Source organism: Salmo salar, chromosome 27, assembly GCF_965601325.2.
Source record: "Salmo salar chromosome 27, fSalSal1, whole genome shotgun sequence".
Taxonomy (NCBI): Eukaryota; Metazoa; Chordata; class Actinopteri; order Salmoniformes; family Salmonidae; genus Salmo; species Salmo salar.
The window spans coordinates 21,330,051-21,350,125 of record NC_138317.1 but is presented as its reverse complement, the minus strand read 5'-3'; the positions used below and the strand labels follow the sequence as shown (position 1 = coordinate 21,350,125).

Genomic DNA, 20,075 nt, shown 5'->3' with positions numbered 1-20,075 from the left:
ACTCCGAAATACACGTTCAGTACCAGTCAAAAGTTTGGACACACCCACTCATTCAAGGCTTTTTCTTAATTTTACTATTTTCAACATTGTAGAATAACAGTGATGACATCAACCCTATGAAATAACACACCTGGAATCATGTTTAACACTTTTTGGGTTACTACATGATTCCATATGCGTTATTTCACGTAATTGCAAAGGTGGAGCGCTTCATCTTGCACCTTCAGTGCGCCTGTGCGAACTAATCTCAGTACACCTTCGACAGCGATTTCTGAGCACTGTATTCAAATTCTTAGCTAGCTAGCTACGCAAGCTAATATTTATCTAAGCAGTGTAGCTGTGTACAAATGAAAACGTATAGAATATACTAACCTGATAATAGTTGTTGCCTAGGCTTTGGCACTTTTGGTAGCTAAATTAGCTGGTTAGTTTAGTTAGTTCCGTCTGGCATCAGTTATGTGATTGAACGACGTAGCCAGCTAACAAGGGATTTAAAGTCGAGCGAAGCAGGAAGCAGCTTTTGGAGGAGTATTTCAAAGGTAAGTGCAGCTAACGTTAGCTATTATATCTTATTTCTCAAGATACACAACTGTGTCAGTGAGAATGTACATGTATTGTGCTCATTGTGAGTTCATGAAAGTTAACTGTTTAGCGAATATATAACTACACTAGTGATTAATTAGCCAGAACTCTGAAAACTAGCCACCTGTTGCTACCTAGAGCAAGCTAACGTGAGCTATTTTGCTTGTAAACTCTAGTACTGTGCTGTAACGAGTCTATCACAGCACTTATTTGGTATCAATAATCTAGCTAGTTTTGTCATTAACTTTATAGTTACAAGTAAATCTTTATTCCGTCTGACTAGATGTTCCTATTTTAGTTAACCAGCTAGCTAGCTGATAAACTAGTGCAACTAGATAGCTATCCAGGCAGGTCAAGTCAGGTGCGTTGCACAACCCCATATTCCATAAGACGTTGGGCTATTCTTTTGTGCCACTATAACGTTACATTACATAGTATTTAGTCTGCAAAATGTTGGTTAAAATTGATGGTAAGTTATTTAGTTGGCACATTAGTTATTTCTGTTTGGTGATGGACACAGTCAGTGCCCTGCTGGTTTGGCCCCCTGCAATGCCAAGTGCCAGAACAACAATATTGTGTACAGAATTCAAGGCAATTGAAGTAGACTTGACTTTAACCACAATTTCAGACTACATTTCCATCTGTATGCCATCAAATAGGCCTAAAAGCAGTTCAGCAGACACACGCAAAAATACCAACAAGGCATTTTTAAATAGGCTAGATCTATTTTGTCTAGTACAGTCATCAGTTGGATTGTTTTCAGGACATTATGTGTCATATCAGCAGGTCAACAAAAAATCCTGTAGATAGACCCATACAGTAACCTTGCCTCGTCCAGTAACAAGCCATTGTTTACAGATTGCTCGTTGCAGACGATTCCGTAGCTTAGCATCCTTGGTCAACCTATACTATTGTCCCACTTATCAAATTTTATTGGTCACATACATATGGTTAGCAGATTATAATGCGAGTGTAGCGAAATGCTTGTGCTTCTAGTTCCGACAGTGCAGTAATATCTAACAAGTAATCTAACAAATTCACAACGACAACCTTATACACACAAATGTAAAGGGATGAATAAGAATATGTAAATATATGGATGATCGATGGCTGTGCGGCATAGGCAAGATGCAGTAGATGGTATAGAGTACAGTATATACATATATGAGTAATGTAGGATATGTAGACATTATTAAAGTGGTGTTATTTAAAGTGAATAGTGATACATTTGTTAAAGTGGCCAGAGATTTGAGTCTGTATGTTGACAGCAGCCGCTCTGTGTTAGTGATGGCTGTTTAACAGTCCGATGGCCCTGAGATAGAATCTGTTTTTGAGTCTCTCGGTCCCAGCTTTGATGCACATGTACTGACCTCACCTTCTGGATGATAGCGGGGTGAACAGGCAGTGGCTCGGGTGGTTGTTGTCCTTGATGATCTTTTTGGCCTTCCTGTGACATTGGGTGCTGTAGGTGTCCTGGAGGGCAGGTAGTTTGCCTCCGGAGATGCGTTCTGCAGACGGCACTACCCTCTGGAGAGCCTTGCGGGTGTGGACGGAGCTGTTGCCGTACCAGGCGGTGATACAGCCCAACAGGATGCTCTCGATTGTGCATCTGCAAAAGTTTGAGTGTTTTAGGTGACAAGCCAAATTTCTTCAGCCTCCTGAGGTTGAAGAGGCGCTGTTGCACCTTCTTCACCACGCTGTCTGTGTGTGTGGACCATTTCAGTTTGTCTTTGATGTGTACTTCCAGGAACTTTAAACTTTCCACCTTCTCCACAACTGTACCGTTGATGTGGATAGGGGGGTGCTCCCTGTTTCCTGAAATCTCGTTTTGTTGACATTGAGTGAGAGGTTATTTTCCTGACTCCGAGGGCCCTCACCTTCTCCCTGCAGGCCATCTCATCGTTGTTGGTAAGCAAGCCTACCACTGTAGTGTTGTCTGCAAACTTGATGATTGAGTTCGAGGCGTGCATGGCCATGCAGTCATGGGTGAACAGGGAGTACAGGAGAGGGCTGAGAACGTACCCTTGTGGGGCCCCAGTGTTGAGGATCAGCGGGGTGGAGATGTTGTTTCCTACCCTCACCACCTGGGGGCAGCCTGTCAGAAAGTCCAGGACCCAGTTGCACAGGGCGGGGTCGAGACCCGGGGTCTCGAGCTTAATGACAAGTTTGGAGGGTACTATGGTATTAAATGCTGAGCTGTAGTCAATGAACAGCATTCTTACGTAGGTATACCTCTTGTCCAGATGGGATAAGGTAGTGTGATGGTGATTGTGTCGTCTGTGGACCTATTGTGGGGGATGTAAGCAAATTGGAGTGGGTCTAGGCTATCAGGTAGGGTGGAGGTGATATGAACCTTGACTAGTCTCTCAAAGCACTTCATGATGACAGAAGTGAGTGCTACTCATTTAGTTCAGTTACCTTAGCCACCATTGTTCCTGTTCCCAAGAAAGCTATCTTGAAGCATGTGGGCCCAGCAGACTGGGATAGGGATTGATTGAATATGTCTGTAAACGCCAACCAGCTGGTCTGCGCATGCTCTGAGGATGCGGCTAGGCATGCCCTCTGGGCCAGCAGCCTTGCGAGGGTTAACACGTTTAAATGTTTTACTCACGTTGGCCATGGTGAAGGAGAGCCCACAGGCTTTGGTAGCGGGCCATGTAAGTAGCACTGTGTTGTCCTCAATGCGAGCAAGGAAGTTGTTTAATTTGTCTTGGAGCAAGACGTCGATGTCCGCGACGGGGCTGGTTTTGTTTTTGTAATCTGTGATTGACTGTAGACCCTGCCACATACGTCTTGTGTTTGAGCCATTGAATTGCAACTCTACTTTGTCTCTATACTGACGCTTTCCTTGTTTGAATGCCTTGCGGAGGGAATGGCTACACTGTTTGTATTCGGTCATGTTTCCAGTCGCCTTGCCATGATTAAATGCGGTGGTTCACGCTTTCAGTTTTGCGCGAATGCTGCCATCTAACCGCGGTTTCTGGTTGGGGGGGGTGGGTGGAATACACGGCTGTGACTATAATCGAAGATAATTCTCTTGGCAGATAATGTGGTTGGCATTTGATTGTTAGGAATTCTAGGTGAGGTGAACAAAAGGATTTGAGTTCTTGTATGTTGTTATGATTACACCATGAGACGCTAATCATAAGGCATATAACCCAACCCTTCTTACCAGAGAGATGTTTGTTTCTGTCGGCGCGATGCGGGAAGAAACCGGGTGGCTGTACCAACTCTGACAACATATCCCGAGTGAGCCATGTTTCCGTGAAACACAGAATGTTACAATCTCTGATGTCTCTCTAGAAGCCTACTCGTGCCCTAATTTCGTCCACCTTGTTGTCTAGAGATTGTACATTGGCGAGTAATATGCTCGGATGCGGTGGATGGTTTGCTCGCCTTCTGAGTCGGACCAGTAGGCCGCTCCTCCTGCCTCTCCTGCGGTGACCGCATTGTTTAGGGTCGGCCTCTGGGTAAGATCCCATGTCCAGAGTGGAGGTCCAAACAAAGGATCTACTTCGGGAAAGTTGTATTCCTGGTTGTAATGTTGGTAAGTTGACATCGCTTTTATATCCAGTAGTTCTTCCTGGCTGTATGTAATATCACTTTAGATTTTCTGGGCTAACAATGTCAGAAATAATACATAAAAAAACAAATGACTGCATAGTTTCCTAAGGATCTGAAGTGAGGCGACCATCTCTGTTGGCACCAGTGAATGCACTAGTATGTTGCTCTGGACTACAGTATCTGCTAAATGACTAAAATGTAAATGTTGGGTTGAATGTTGTCTTCACTATCAAATAAGAGTTTAAACACCATTTTTATCCAGGGTCACCTGTAGAGATTACGTGGTAGCTAAGTTTCGCGTGATTGCGTGGTCTAGAATGGACTACAATGGCAGCCCACAGGTGGAAAATGGGAGACCCTGGATAAAAACCTATTTTAAACCCTTATATGGTAATGAATGACACAACCCAACGAATCGTAAGTATTGTTCCTAGAAATATTAGATATGCCTCTGTTGACAGGAAACTGTTATTTTGGTGAAACCGAATAGGTTAGGTTGATCATGGATGCCAGGCTACGGAACCTTCCGCTACAAGACATCTGTAAACAATGGCTCGTTGCGGGACGAAGCATACAGTAGCCCTTGGAGGTAGGCTCTTTTTCATAAGCCCCATCTGGATGAACTACAGTTTAGTTTCACTGTTTTACAAATACTTGCAACTTGAGCAATGTCTCATTCAGCAGCATTAATATTAGTCTCTCTCAAGTTTAATAAGCCTATGCCTCGTTCAGTTTCATCTCTCTGGTTTCATTATGCTTGTGATTTGAAACAGAAAGAGACTGCGTGTGTAACAATGTAAATCATGTCACTGGGCATTTAGTTTCCACAAGTTTATAGAGTAGAGGAGCAAATACTTCTCAGGCATTCCATTGCATTCATTTTCTGCTTGTTCCAACAAGTGTCCATTGCCTTCAGTGCTGACTGGAGGTGGGAAACATTTCTGTAGCATAGGATACCTCAAGGTTTGTCTGACTTGTCAGGTTCTTCTAGAGAGAAGATGAAAGAAAGGGATTTTTTTTACAACAGTTTTATCATATTGTCGGTCGTTTTAAAGGTAAGGCTTTGTTTTTATAGGCTGCTTTAACACTGCCCTGCAAAAGGTGATGGAAATCTATTCTAGGTTCAAGTCCATGGTTTTAGGGAAGAGATTGGAATGTAATTTTTCTGAACAGAAGATTACAGAGTTCTTCGCTTTCCAATTCAGTACCTGTCATCCATCACATCTAGGCTACCTGATGATCGGCCTTAATTTAGTTAACAATTGTTTGAAATGGAAAGTTAATGATATGTGGTTTATTATTATTATTGTTTCAGACCTATAATGATTATTGCACTGCTGTCAGTAGGCTATATGAATAATTTAGACCAAGGGCTAACCCCCCCCAACTCTGTGTGTGGACATGGCCAGTGCTGCAGAATTAACTTGACACAATGGGTGATTGTGCCCATCCAGCATTATGCTTTACTCTGCTCTAGGAACAAGCCGTTAGTAAGATGTCAGGCAGTACAGAACAGGCTGCACTAGTTGTAGCTTTCAGAAATATTGTAGAAAGCTATCACACAATTAAAGTGGAGAGCAGCTGATTTAGCAACAGAAGGCATTTTATGTAGGCATTTTTAGCCTGGTGCAGGCCTTCTATTGCATCAGTTATTGCCCTCCTACACTTCATGCATTACTAATCTATAGCCTAATAAGTAATACATTAATAATTTGGTGGGTGCTTATATTTGTCCTATCTCACACAAGTGTGTATTATACGTATGTGTGTGTTGGAAATGTTTTTTTGCATATCCCAACTACCCCTGAGACGCGCTCGTAGAGTTGGGTCACGGCCAGGGTCTGGCATTATCAACAGCGACCCTGAAGCAGTTATGGTTTGGTGCCTTGCTCAAGGGCACATCAACAGATTTTTCACCTTGTCTGCTCAGGGATTCAAACTAGCGACCTTTCATTAACTGGCCCAGTGCTCTAACCGCTAGGCTACCTGCCGCCCATGTAGGCTAGATGTGTATGTAATTGGCCGTCAAGGGAGCACCCACACCGTCACACGTGCTTTCATTTCAGTGGAAGTACATACAATACTCTGGCATGGTCACCTTACCAAACCTGGAAATCTGTCTTCCTGTGTTACTTTGTTCCTTTCGGTGTCATTTTCTGGTTTCCTGAGGCAAGAGAGGACTCTAAAACAGTCACTCATGTATGCAAACAACCTAAACATTCCAGTAAGCACAGAGAGACAGGTCGTCACCTGCTCTGCTCTGCTCGCTGACCCTTTGACGCAATGTAAAACGGCGGTAGACAAAGTGGTGTGTGTGCGTAACTATCTGTTGCTTGTTCAAGTGTTCAGGCCAGGACCTGTTGTGGTGTATTACGGAGCCCCTTGCCCTCAGAACAGCCTCAATTCGTCGGGGCATGGACTCGAAAAGGTGTCAAGTCTTCCACAGGGATGCTGCTTCCCACAGTTGTCAAGTTGGCTGGATGTCCTTTGTGTGGTGGACCATTCTTGATACACACGGGAAGCTGTTGAGCATTAACTCAGCTGTGTTGCAGTTCTTCAAACAAACCAGTTTGTTTGAACCGGCAGTTTAATCTCTTCTTGCCCATTCACCCTCTGAATGGCACACATACACAATCCATGCCTGAATTGTCCCAAGGCTTAAAATTTGTCTCTTCCCCTTCATGTACACTGATTTTGAAGTTGATTTAACAATTGGCATCAGTAAGGGATCATAGCTTTCACCTGGTCAGTCCATGTCATGGAAAGAGCAGGTGTTCTTAATGTTTTGTCCACTCAGTGTACATGTAGGTCTACAAATAAATAGCCAACTGATTATCCCATTAAATATAGGAAAAGCAGAGTAACCAGGGCCAGGTAGACACTTGGCAGGCTCTGTCTAGTTCCACCAAGTGCCTGATGATCCGGCTGGCAGTGGGGATTAGTTGGGCTAATTTAAGTGGTGTACAGAGTAGTATACAGACAGACACTGCTACAGCTACTGCTGAGAGGAATGACATCACGTGTGTGTTCGTCTGTGTACACTACAGTAACACTGGACTAGTCGCCAAACCGGTTAGAGAGAGCAAAGCTGACCAGGCGTGAGATTGCTGCAACTGAAACAGGACGACTTAGCCCGACTGTTCTATGAATTATTTATTTCGCCAATGAGCAGCAGCTAAATTAGTGTTCAGGTTCAGTAGTTCAAGCAGTGTGTTTTTGGTGTTGTCACTTTTCATGATTAGGGCTGTGACTGTAATTGAATAACCGCCATTTAAATAAAATAACCGTCAAACCCGTTTAAATAGGCCTACATTTTCTTCTGTTTTTTGTATAAACTTTAGTTTCATGTAGATAAACTTCACCTAATAGCGGGATTGTTTACTAATGATTTATAAGCAGTTGTTATGGAAACTTAATCTGTCTACATCTCTTCTTTCCATCTGTTTGATGCTCGTGCAGCTAATTCGCTAGTTGTGCGTGGGTGTAGAAGCGCTAGCATATAGGATGTGTAAACTTTTAATACAATGCACATTTTCATTGCTTGCTAGTGAATAAATGGGTCTTTTAAAACCGGTTGGATGTGTCTGACTATTCATTAACTATTCAACAGCAGTCGACAAGGTTGTTATGGCTCTGAGGCCAATAATGCACTAATGTTGTGTCAAATGGACAAGGCGCCAATCCTCTCCAACCTGGCATGGTTTAATTTGATTCGGAACCTTATAAGGTTGATAAATAGGCTATGGACATGTTGTGTGTATTTGTTTCTATTTTAATGATAGTCAATGTCATACTATTGCATAGCTGTCGCTCTCCCCTTCATACTTTCCTTATCAATTCATTATCTCACAGGCATTCCGAAAGTAGGCTAAGGTAGGCCCAGGTTTTTGAATACCTTTTTAAGGAAATTAGAAATATTTGCTCTTGTGTCCGACATACGCTGGTGGCTTTGATTGACGGGTCCTTTTACAGGAGTGTCCATGTGAGTTCGCTGATTCTCTCTATAGGCCTAGATGTCCATTCAGGAAGTTTCCTAAAGTAGCCTGTCTGTATTCTCTCTTTAATAAGAATCAAACAGTCCTGTTATGATTTAATCTTGTAAAAGGCCTATTTTCAGAAAAGGCCCTTTCTCACCAAGTCTGTTATTTTCATCTGATTAATTAGGAAGAAAAAAAACATACAAGCATTTCTTGTTTATTACCCCGTTCACACCAATTGTGAAATATCGTCCTGCCACAATCTGTCAATTATTTATTTGGAACAGGTTATATTTTTGCGTCTTTTCGCATGTGAAAATAAGTTGGCCAATAGAAATGATCTGAGACACTGCCACTGACAGGTCTGTGGGTTCGTTGTGTGAATTTCATAAATTTCTCTCTGCCTGTATTTTATTATTATTATTATTATTATTATTTTTTGTATTGCATCAGTGAAGCAAGGTATTCATTTAGCCAATGTGATCGCATTACCCCAGTGCTAGGCTACACGTCGCTCTCACCATTTATACTTCCCCACCAGTTTATTGCCTACGCAAGAGGTTCGATCGATGCTTCTCTCCTCGAATAGGCCTATAGCTATTAGTTAAAAAAAATTGCTTGATGTAAGTTTCAAACTATATATTGCTGCTCATTGTCTATATATTAGCTACTCGTTCAAGAGCTAGAGAGAGAGGGAAGAGAGGCCAGTGGAATTGGCGGCGGAGATGTGTGATTTGTGCAAGAATGGAGCAGTGAAGAAGACAGAAAGATGCGTAAGTTAGAAGTTAATATGTGAATGCATAATTTGTATAGCCTATATATTAGAACACTTGTGCTATAGACAACCCTGACAGACAGAGAAATATCTGCCGGTGTTTACCCTTATCAATAAGTGTGTTGCACATATTTAGATAAGGCACTCAAATGGAAATGTAATGTCAACATAACCACCCATTGCTTTCCTAAAATGGATCAACAGCTGATCGTTAGGCTATGGACAGGCTGATCGTTAGGCTATGGACAGGCTGATCGTTAGGCTATGGACAGGCTGATCGTTAGGCTATGGACAGGCTGATCGTTAGGCTATGGACAGGCTGATCGTTAGGCTATGGACAGGCTGATCGTTAGGCTATGGACAGGCTGATCGTTAGGCTATGGACAGGCTGATCGTTAGGCTATGGACAGGCTGATCGTTAGGCTATGGACAGGCTGATCGTTAGGCTATGGACAGGCTGATCGTTAGGCTATGGACAGGCTGATCGTTAGGCTATGGACAGGCTGATCGTTAGGCTATGGACAGGCTGATCGTTAGGCTATGGACAGGCTGATCGTTAGGCTATGGACAGGCTGATCGTTAGGCTATGGACCGGCTGATCGTTAGGCTATGGACCGGCTGATCGTTAGGCTATGGACCGGCTGATCGTTAGGCTATGGACCGGCTGATCGTTAGGCTATGGACCGGCTGATCGTTAGGCTATGGACCGGCTGATCGTTAGGCTATGGACCGGCTGATCGTTAGGCTATGGACCGGCTGATCGTTAGGCTATGGACCGGCTGATCGTTAGGCTATGGACCGGTTGCGTGCATGTGTTTCTATTTTCTAATGGTTGTCAATTTTGTCTTCATACCTGTCACAGCTGTCTCTATATCCCCTTTAAAACTTCCTCGCCAATTTATATAATAGGCTGCATTGATTTAGCATTATCCTATAATGTAGACAATGTTTGATATCCTACTGAAAGTTTTTTTTTTTTTTTTTTTTTTTATATGTTTTTGGTAAAGGACAAATGTGAATTGCTTATGTGTCTGAGTGAGATGCGCTGTAGGCAGCTTTGATTGACCGGTCCTTTTAGGTGGGTGTGTGTTCGTATGAGTTCAGTATCCCTTCTTTCCTTTCTCTCCAAAACTCTTGAACGCGCCGTCCTTGGCCAGCTCTCTTGCTATCTCTCTCAGAATGACCTTCTTGATCCTAATCAGTCAGGTTTCAAGACTGGGCATTCAACTGAGACTGCTCTTCTCTGTGTCACGGAGGCTCTCCGCACTGCTAAAGCTAACTCTCTCTCCTCTGCTCTCATCCTTCTAGACCTATCTGCTGCCTTTGATACCGTGAACCATCAGATCCTCCTCTCCACCCTCTCCGAGCTGGGCATCTCCGGCGCCGCCCACGCTTGGATTGCGTCCTACCTGACAGGTCGCTCCTACCAGGTGGCGTGGCGAGAATCTGTCTCCGCACCACGTTCTCTCACCACTGGTGTCCCCCAGGGCTCTGTTCTTGGCCCACTCCTATTCTCGCTATACACCAAGTCACTTGGCTCTGTCATATCCTCACATGGTCTCTCATATCATTGCTATGCAGATGACACACAATTAATCTTCTCCTTTCCCCCTTCTGACAACCAGGTGGCGAATCGCATCTCTGCATGTCTGGCAGACATATCAGTGTGGATGACGGATCACCACCTCAAGCTGAACCTCGGCAAGACGGAGCTGCTCTTCCTCCCGGGGAAGGACTGCCCGTTCCATGATCTCGCCATCACGGTTGACAACTCCCTTGTGTCCTCCTCCCAGAGTGCTAAGAACCTTGGCGTGACCCTGGACAACACCCTGTCGTTCTCCACCAACATCAAGGCGGTGACCCGATCCTGTAGGTTCATGCTCTACAACATTCGCAGAGTACGACCCTGCCTCACACAGGAAGCGGCGCAGGTCCTAATCCAGGCACTTGTCATCTCCCGTCTGGATTATTGCAACTCACTGTTGGCTGGGCTCCCTGCCTGTGCCATTAAACCCCTACAACTCATCCAGAACGCCGCAGCCCGTCTGGTGTTCAACCTTCCCAAGTTCTCTCACGTCACCCCGCTCCTCCGCTCTCTCCACTGGCTTCCAGTCGAAGCTCGCATCCGCTACAAGACCATGGTGCTTGCCTACGGAGCTGTGAGGGGAACGGCACCTCCGTACCGTCAGGCTCTGATCAGGCCCTACACCCAAACAAGGGCACTCCGTTCATCCACCTCTGGCCTGCTCGCCTCCCTACCTCTGAGGAAGCAGTCAAAACTGTTCGCTGCTCTGGCACCCCAATGGTGGAACAAGCTCCCTCACGACGCCAGGACAGCGGAGTCAATCACCACCTTCCGGAGACACCTGAAACCCCACCTCTTCAAGGAATACCTGGGATAGGATAAAGTAATCCTTCTAACCCCCCCTTAAAAGATTTAGATGCACTATTGTAAAGTGGTTGTTCCACTGGATATTATAAGGTGAATGCACCAATTTGTAAGTCGCTCTGGATAAGAGCGTCTGCTAAATGACTTAAATGTAAATGTAAATGATGTCCATTCAGAAAGTTTCCTGAAATAGACCAGCCTGCCTGGACTTCATGTCTTTTATCAGATAGAAGAAAAAGCTATCTTGTTAATGACAGGTGCCAGTTTTCCGCTTCCTCTCTTATTAAATGGGGTGCAACAGAATGAAACGTAGCCAAGTGCCTTTCATGATTCATCCTATAGGATGCATAGCCTATATGCTATTTTCAGTAGCATATCATTTTTCCGGTAGTATATGACTTTTCTCATTACTGTGTCCTCTGGCCTCTTGGAACAACATATTGCAGCAGAAAATAACCTCAGCAGCGTTGGTGACGTTATGCGAATTGTTCAGAAAAGTGGAGAGAAACACGTTAGACTTGGTGATAATGGTTTATTGCGTCAATCGGAATCAGTATTTTGGGGGGCAATTCTTCTCCAATCTGACATTTCATAATTTATATACTAGATTAATATTATGAGGTAATAATGTGAATAATAATAACGAAATGCTACTGATAATAACAAACTGTAATGGTAATAGTGAAGTTGTAGAGAAAAGCGATGTGTTTCTTTTGAGTCTGATATGCGCCAATCAATGGTATGGTTATGTCAGTGACAGTGTACATTGGCCTGGCAAGACCATCACAGCCCTGGTCATGTGTCTGGATGTATTAGTCCCTAGTGACCGTCCCTGTCCTTCTCCTTGGCGGAGATATTGATCTGTGGTACCAGAGCACATACATTCTGTACTGTCAGCACTCTGTAGTAAAGTACAGCAAATCTGCAGTAGTAGTCACACCTCTACAGTCTGTCAGGCTGTTGTTTTATTTGACCTTCACTGACTTTGTTTTCTCTCTTTTATAGGAATAATTCAAGTCCTTCACAGAAGTCAGGAATCCCAGACACTACTGCTGACTGGGGACGTTACAAGGCCTATGGTCTTCTGAAGTGAGTAAGTTACCTAGCTGTCGGCCAGGAGTGTTACCTTCTGATTGATATGTAGGTCAAAGAATTTACTTCCTGTTTGAGCTCTGGGCCATTTTCACAAGGCGAATGTTGACGAAAGTTGCAGATAGAAATGGCATAAATAGAGCCTTATTCTACATTTCAGGGAGGCATGTTTGTTCTACGTGATATATTTCTACCTGGACGTTTCACAACATTGCACTAAGATGAACGCAGCCCTTTTTTCTGCTCAGGTTGGTCACATGGGCATCAGGGAGGGATTGTTTGTTTTGGTCAGTGGACTTCGGTCAGGGACTACTACATTCCAAAGTGCAGCAAAGGGCCGATACTGTACCTCCCACTAACCGCCCGCCCATTTTCTGCACCGATAGGCCAAGGCCACACTTACTCCACACGGCCAATCAAATCACAAGCTAGGCGACCACAGCATTCTTTGTTGCTGTGGTGACCGTTGAACTCAGTAGCGATCGGCCCTTTGTGGTGATCAACTTTGTCAGATCCTGATCCAGCCCTTGGTCTGGGTGCGTCTGCTTCAACGAACAAACACTCCCACTGACTGTCTCTCTCTCAGTTCAAAGAGCAGCTCTGAGCCTCCCTGGATACCCACTAAAGCTGTCCTTAGCTGTGATTACAGGAAAGGTACCTGATCGCTTGAAGAGGTGATTGTTCCTGCGGGCCGCATATACAGACAGTAGGCTTTCATTTAATACAATAAGTCACTGGCTGCGCTTGTCTTGTCCCATTGTCCAGAATAGAAAATAACTTACTGGTGTTTTGCTTAAACATTTTTTTGTGTCATGTAGTAGGTTATAGCTTAGTAGTAAAGAAACTAGGTCTGTCCCGAAGGAAAAAATAGATATTTGTCGACAGTCATCTGTTCTTTTGACCAGTCGATTGGTGGAAATGTTTTACCCGTGTACAGTACCAGTCAAAAGTCTGGACACAGCTACTCATTCAAGGGTTTTTCTTTATTTTTACTATTTTCTACATTGTAGAATAATAGTGAAGACATCAAAACTATGAAATAACACATATGGAATCATGTAGTAACCAAAAAAGTGCTTAACAAATCAAAATATATTTTAATTTGACATTCCTCAAAGTAGCCACTCTTTGCCTTGATGACAGCTTTCCACGCTCTTGGCATTCTCTCAACCAGCTTCATGAGGTAGTCACCTGGAATGCATTTCAATTAACAGGTGTGCCTTGTTTAAAGTTAATTTGTGGAATTTCTTTCTTTCCTTAATGCGTTTGAGCCAATCAGTTGTGTTGTAACAAGGTAGGGGTGGTATACAGAAGATAGCCCTATTTGGTAAAGACCAAGTCCATATTATGGCAAGAACCGGTCAAATAAGCAAAGAGAAACCACACTGGTATTGGCACGACACAAAAGGAACCCACCTTGTATTTAGTTTTGTCGACATTTGGAAAGTTGAGCATTTTACATTTAAGTCATTTAGCAGACGCTCTTATCCAGAGCGACTTACAAATTGGTGCATTCACCTTATAATATCCAGTGGAACAACCACTTTACAATAGTGCATCTAAATCTTTTAAGGGGGGGTTAGAAGGATTACTTTATCCTATCCCAGGTATTCCTTAAAGAGGTGGGGTTTCAGGTGTCTCCGGAAGGTGGTGATTGACTCCGCTGTCCTGGCGTCGTGAGGGAGCTTGTTCCACCATTGGGGTGCCAGAGCAGCGAACAGTTTTGACTGGGCTGAGCGGGAACTGTGCTTCCTCAGAGGTAGGGGGGCCAGCAGGCCAGAGGTGGATGAACGCAGTGCCCTTGTTTGGGCGAAAGATTTTCTTTTTCCATCAGGCCGGTGATGACATTTCTTACTTCACTCACATACAAATGTTTGATGGAAACCTGGTTAGTGCAAGAAAACAAAAAAAACATTCCCTATTCAACCCCTGCTCTCTTCACCTGACACATGTATCCATCACATGCTCGTGACCAATGGGGCCTTGCCTATCATAATCACATCAATAAGTTGTTTATAAGAAACTCCGAACACTGTAACACAATGTCAGCAAAATGGATGCGGAGGAGGTGAAAAATAACCTCTAAAAGGGGAATGTTTACTAGTTGCTCAGGAGGGAAAGTCAGATGAGTGGATGAAGTTTGACTGGACTACTAGAGATCAACATAAAGGAACGTAAGAAGCTCTGCGTTCGTATTGTGTGCCAAACAGGTGCTGTTACAATACAATATACATTTATTTCTGACCATTTGGAACAGTATAAACAATAAATATATTATAAGCTTACTTTTTTTTGTAAAGCCTTTATTATAGCAAAGACTAAAGATAGCCGCATGCATACGTGAATGCAATTGCCGACATGGAACAGATTTATTGTTTAGGCTAAGTATTCAAGGTTCCCTTTATTTCATTTTAAAATTAAAATGCTTGATTCCATTTCGAGTCATGAATGACTCATATGCTGTGAACATGAACAAATGAATGATTGATTGGTACAGTAACCTATATGTTGACATATAGGCCTCGGTAAGTTGCGGTATTAAGACAGCTCAACAGGATGCACTCTTAGGCCTACAGCTCGATGGTGGTTATACAATGCTGCTATACTAAGCCTACTAATGATAATTGCATTATTTATTGTTATAATGATGATGGTCATAATTGTAATAATAACAAGGAGATCAAGAAAAAGGAGGGTATAAGAGCTGCGTGCGTATTGTGTGACAAAAGGGTGCTGTTAGATTACAATATTTTTCTGACCATTTGGAACAGTGTAATCAACACCACATACATTATAAGTTATACCGGAGAGGCTGATTTAACGGCGTTATTACAGCATAGCAAAGTTTAAAAACAGATGAAATTGCTTTATCTGACATGTTGTGGTAGCATGAGGCTTGGAGCTCAAGGAATCGGTAGACTATTAAACAAACACTCAAACGGGCAACAGAAGCAGGATCTGTCTTATTTCTGCAGATATTTATGGATCATTTACAAAGTTAGGCTAGTCATTATAAACCTATTTAAGTAGGCTTCTTCACTTAGACAATTGAGGCCAGAGCTGGCCGTTTTCTCGTCTCCTCACTCCGTTGCTGCCTCCTCCACATTGTTCTCAACACCAATATGCTGCTTAACTTTGCTACTATACACTTGGCAACATGGTCTAGGAAAAGGCTCAATTTAACAGGGCAGTGATGTTTCAGAACTGCGGACAGCGACCGCTATCCACCCGGGAGAATGCGCATTTATCAAATATTATTTGTATTAGTGTTACACCTTTTAATATAACCAGATACAATTTCAGTAGCACATGCCACTGTAGGACTGTGCCATCCCTACACCCTCCACAATGGATTAGTCCACCCAGACAGGTGTCTTGTGCACCATAAAAATTTAAAACATTTGCGACTGACTGCTTGACTAAAGAAATCTTGGTCGACCAAACAATCGACAAGTCGACTAAATGGGGTCAACCCTAAAAGAAACCCTACGTGATATTGCCTCCACACATGTTGTTAATAACCAGAAGCTGTGCAGCTGGTACTGTGGGTGTAATTGATTGTATTGTGGTTGTAAATCAGCTGGTTGTAATTGGCTAACACACAGAGGACCTGTGATGCAACCCTGCTTGGATCTGTTCCCTAAAAGCTTGCCTGGAGCACATCAAAAAGTCAGCTGACTGCTTTTGGCTGGGTTAGCAACATTTTAGTTTAAAACCCAGAAAGACATTCACATGACACTGGTTCATTCCTCCATCACCTGGGTCTCTTTCATATGGCCACAAACTTCAGATCTGGCTCAGACAGAAAGTAATTGCTTGATAGCGACAGGTGATTACATTTTGCTAGTGTAATGAAATTAGTTTTGACTTGGCAGAGCGTCACCTGTCTGACTCATGGCTAGGCTGATTAATGCACAATTATGTCACAGCTGCTGGCTCAAGCTAGTCTTTTTAGAAGTCATCCTCTTCCACTTCCATCTGCTCTCTGGCTCAATGTAAATGATCAATCTGAATCTGGACAAGCTTCTGGAACACTACATCGATTTGCTACTATCCCGTGTGCCCAGAGTCCTACATTTTAATCTGAGGTGTGTTTCTGTGTCGAGTGGAAAGCTCAACATCGATTTCCTCCTGTCTTGTGTGTGACCAGAGTCCATAACACAGTGAGCACCACAGGAGGTTAGCAGGCAGTGCAACCAGAGGATCAAGGGCCGTGTTAATAACTAGGGACTGCTAGGGAAGGTGAGAGATTGATTTCTAAGCTACTCATTGAAAGGTTTTAATTTATTTTTACTCTTTTCTACATTGTAGAATAATAGTGAACACATCAACTTTGAAATAACACATGGAATCATGTAGTAACCAAAAAAGTATTAAACAAACAAACGTTTTATATTTGAGATTCTTCAAAGTATTCACCCTTTGCCTCGACGACAGCTTTCCACACTTGGCATTCTCTCAACTAGCTTCACCTGGAATGCTTTTCCAACAGTTTTGAAGGAGTTCCCACATATGATGAGCACATGTTGACTACTTTTCTTTCACCCTGCGGTCCAACTCATCCCAAACCTTCTCAATTGGGTAGAGGTCAGGTGATTATGGGGAGGCCAGGTTATCTGATGCAGCACTCCATCACTCTCCTTCTTGGTCAAATAGCCCTTACACAGCCTGGAGGTATGTTGGGTCATTGTCCTGTTGAAAAATAAATAATAGTCCCACTAAGCGCAAACCAGATGGGATGGCGTATCGCTGCAAAATGCTGTGGTAGCCATGCTGGTTAAGTGTGCCTTGAGTTCTAAATACATCACCGACAGTGTCACCAGGAAAGCACCCCCACAAATCACACCACCTCCGCCATCCTTCACGGTGGTAACCACGCGTGCGGAGATCATTTGTTCACCTACTCTGCTTCTCACAAAGACATGGTGGTAGAAACCAAAAATCTAAAATTTGGATTTATCAGACTAAAGGACAGAATTCCACCGGTCTAATGTCCATTGCTCGCGTTTCTTGACCCAAGCAAGTCTCTTCTTCTTACTGGTGTCCTTTTTAGTAGTGGTTTCTTTGCAGCAATTCGATCATGAAGGCCTGATTCACACAGTCTCCTCTGAACAGTTGATGTTGAGATGTCTGTTACTTGAACTCTGAAGCTTTTATTTAGGCTGCAATTTCTGAGGCTGGTAACTAATGAACTTATCCTCTGTAGCAGAGGTAACTCTGAGTCTTCCTTTCTTGTGGCCAATTTCATCATAGTGCTTGATTTGTTTTTGACTGCACTTGAAGAAACGTTCGAAGTTCTTGAAGTGTTCTGGATTGACTGACCTTGATGTCAGTCAAAGTAATGATGGACTGTTTTTTCTCTTTGCTTATTTGAGCTGTTCTTGCCATAATATGGACTTGGTCTTTTACCAAATAGGGCTGTCTTCTGTATACCACCCCTACCTTGTCACAACACAATTGATTGGCTCAAACGCATTTAGAATGAGAGATTCCACAAATGAACTTTTAACCAGGCACACCTGTTAATTTAAATGCATTCCAGGTGACCACCTTATGAAGCTGGTTGAGAGAATGCCAAGAATGTGCTTAGCTTTCATCAAGGCAAAGGGTGGCTACTTTGAAGAACCTTTACTTTGTAGAAAATAGTAAAAATACAGAAACCCTTGAATGAGTAGGTGTGTCCAAACTTTTGACTGGTACTGTATATTAGAGACTCAAACCATTTTGAATAAAGCTATTCATTTTACAGTAACTAAACTGCTTCTTCCTGGCTTTGCGGCCTGTCGGGTGTCTGTTGGGGAGATGAGAGGTAAGCACCACTTTACTACTCTGTGGCTCCTCTCCTCTCTCCCTTGTACAGACTGAATGCTCTGCCTGCTGGAAAGATCTGATGTGGTGTGAATTACTATTTTTACACAAACACTCTTATCTGAGGTATAAGGACCTCTGTTGATAGTCTCCACTGAGATACACCGTCGTGCGGGATGAGGCTGGCTAGGTCAAACAAATGTATTTTTAGGCTATGTCATTTTTTTTCTGATGTGCATATTTTAATCTAGTAGTTCTACTTCCTCATTTGCTCTGTTTCTTCCTCTTTTGTCTGACCCAGGAGCTGCTGGCCTTAGGACTGTGATGGAAAATCGTGGTAAGAAAAGTATGATTTCTATTCAGGCCTAAATTCTCTCCTAGCCTACTGATTTATGAAACTGGATTTAGCCTAGCTGTAACAGCGTGGCATGCCTTTTACTGTTTGAATGGCTTTGGTCTTATTGTCTAGGAAAATTAGATTTTGTTTGTGGTGGTCTTAGCTTTTGCCCTCAGTCAAAACATCTAAAAACCCACACATAAGAGTGTTCTAACCTAGCTAGATGTTATAAGTGTTGCATGCTACTGTGGTGTGCTTTGGAGATTACCATCAGGAATGGTATCGGGAAAGCCGAAAGTGGGGAGTCGACACTAACAGTGTAAAGTGCGAAGTTGACTGTGCTGGGTATGCGATACTAGCCTGTCCTATCCATTAGGGGTTGGGTGCAGCGTGACGCATGGCTCTGTTGACAGGGGCTGGCTATCTGGTTGGGCCTTTCTCCCAGCAGAGGACACACCTGTAAAGGTTAGGAAGCAGCTAAGTGTTTTTTTTTTTTTACCAGCCCCACACGGCCTTGGCTGTAGTCTCTAGTTTCAACTGCGGAAGGACCTCCGTGAGTCCATGGAAGAGGAGACTGTACTTGATACTGTCTCGTTAGTGTCTCCCTGACCTGTCGCAGACCGATCTGTTGTGTTCTATCGTTGGATGTATTGTCTGTTTATTGATCTCTGAAAGGCCTAGCAATGGCAGTACGATGTGAGTAAAAGGCTGTTTCTGTTTGTGATTTCTCTGTTCTGTTCTTGTGTTGAATTATTTATTATTTTTTTGTTTGAAACTGGTGAACAATGTCAATTATTTGTGAGGCAGTTTTATCAAGCAGAGTCTAAAAGACTGAACTTGATAACTGAATTAGGGAGCGGTGTGATTGTTTGTACTTTAAGCCGGCCCGAGATATTTTCATAGGTGCTGTATGTGTGGCCTCCCCTGGTCTTCCTAAGCCAGGCAGTGAAAGACGTGGGGGCTGGTCTGTTGCAGTCCTGGACAGGTCAGGGCAGTCTCCTGGTTGACCAACACACAAAAACAAATACATATGTTATGTTGTCACAATGCAGTGAAATGTGTTGTTTTACAGTTGCTGTGAAATGTGTTGTTTTACAGGGTCAGCCAAAGTACTACGGCGCCCCTGGAGCAAATTGGTCTTAAGTGACTTGCTCAAGGGCATGTCGACAGATTTCCACCTTGTCGGCTCGGGTATTCGAACCAGCGACTTCTGGGTTACTAGCCCAACGCTCTAACCGCTAGGCTACCTGCCACTCTATTAGGCTTAGAGGAACAGACACACAGTCACCAGCTAGGACAGAATAGAAGGCCAGATCTACTCAACTCTGACCCTGGCTGGCTTTCTGACCCTGGCTGGCCTAGTGGCCCAGCTCAGTATAAATATACCTCACTGATTTGATTTCCTCCCTGTCTCTTAAACTGTTTTTAACTGAGGTGTTTAAACCGGACTGATTCCTTCCCCATCATAGTGCCCAGAGCTGTACAGGGCTCTGATGGGGCCTTTTATATCAATGGGGGTGGTTTTGGCAGTGACTGGAGTGACATAGTCAG

General features: G+C 43.5%; 1 protein-coding gene across 12 annotated transcripts in view; it reads left to right on the top strand.

Annotated features, from left to right (window-relative positions):
• The first annotated feature begins 240 nt into the window (after positions 1-240).
• The window catches only part of LOC106588626 (phosphatase and actin regulator 4B), a 59,229-nt gene continuing 39,394 nt past the window's right edge, over positions 241-20,075 (top strand). Inside the window, exons 1-3 of one of the 12 annotated variants that reach the window (XM_082970096.1) lie at positions 241-539; positions 12,293-12,376; positions 18,489-18,524. In XM_082970096.1, the coding sequence (XP_082826222.1) occupies positions 18,512-18,524 (13 nt within the window). In that variant the 5' untranslated portion in view covers positions 241-539; positions 12,293-12,376; positions 18,489-18,511. Of the gene's footprint in view, positions 540-12,292; positions 12,381-12,859; positions 13,086-18,128; positions 18,189-18,488; positions 18,534-18,974; positions 19,221-20,075 lie in introns of those variants that run through there. The other 11 variants (XM_082970092.1, XM_082970097.1, XM_082970093.1 and 8 more) reach the window with 11 other exon arrangements.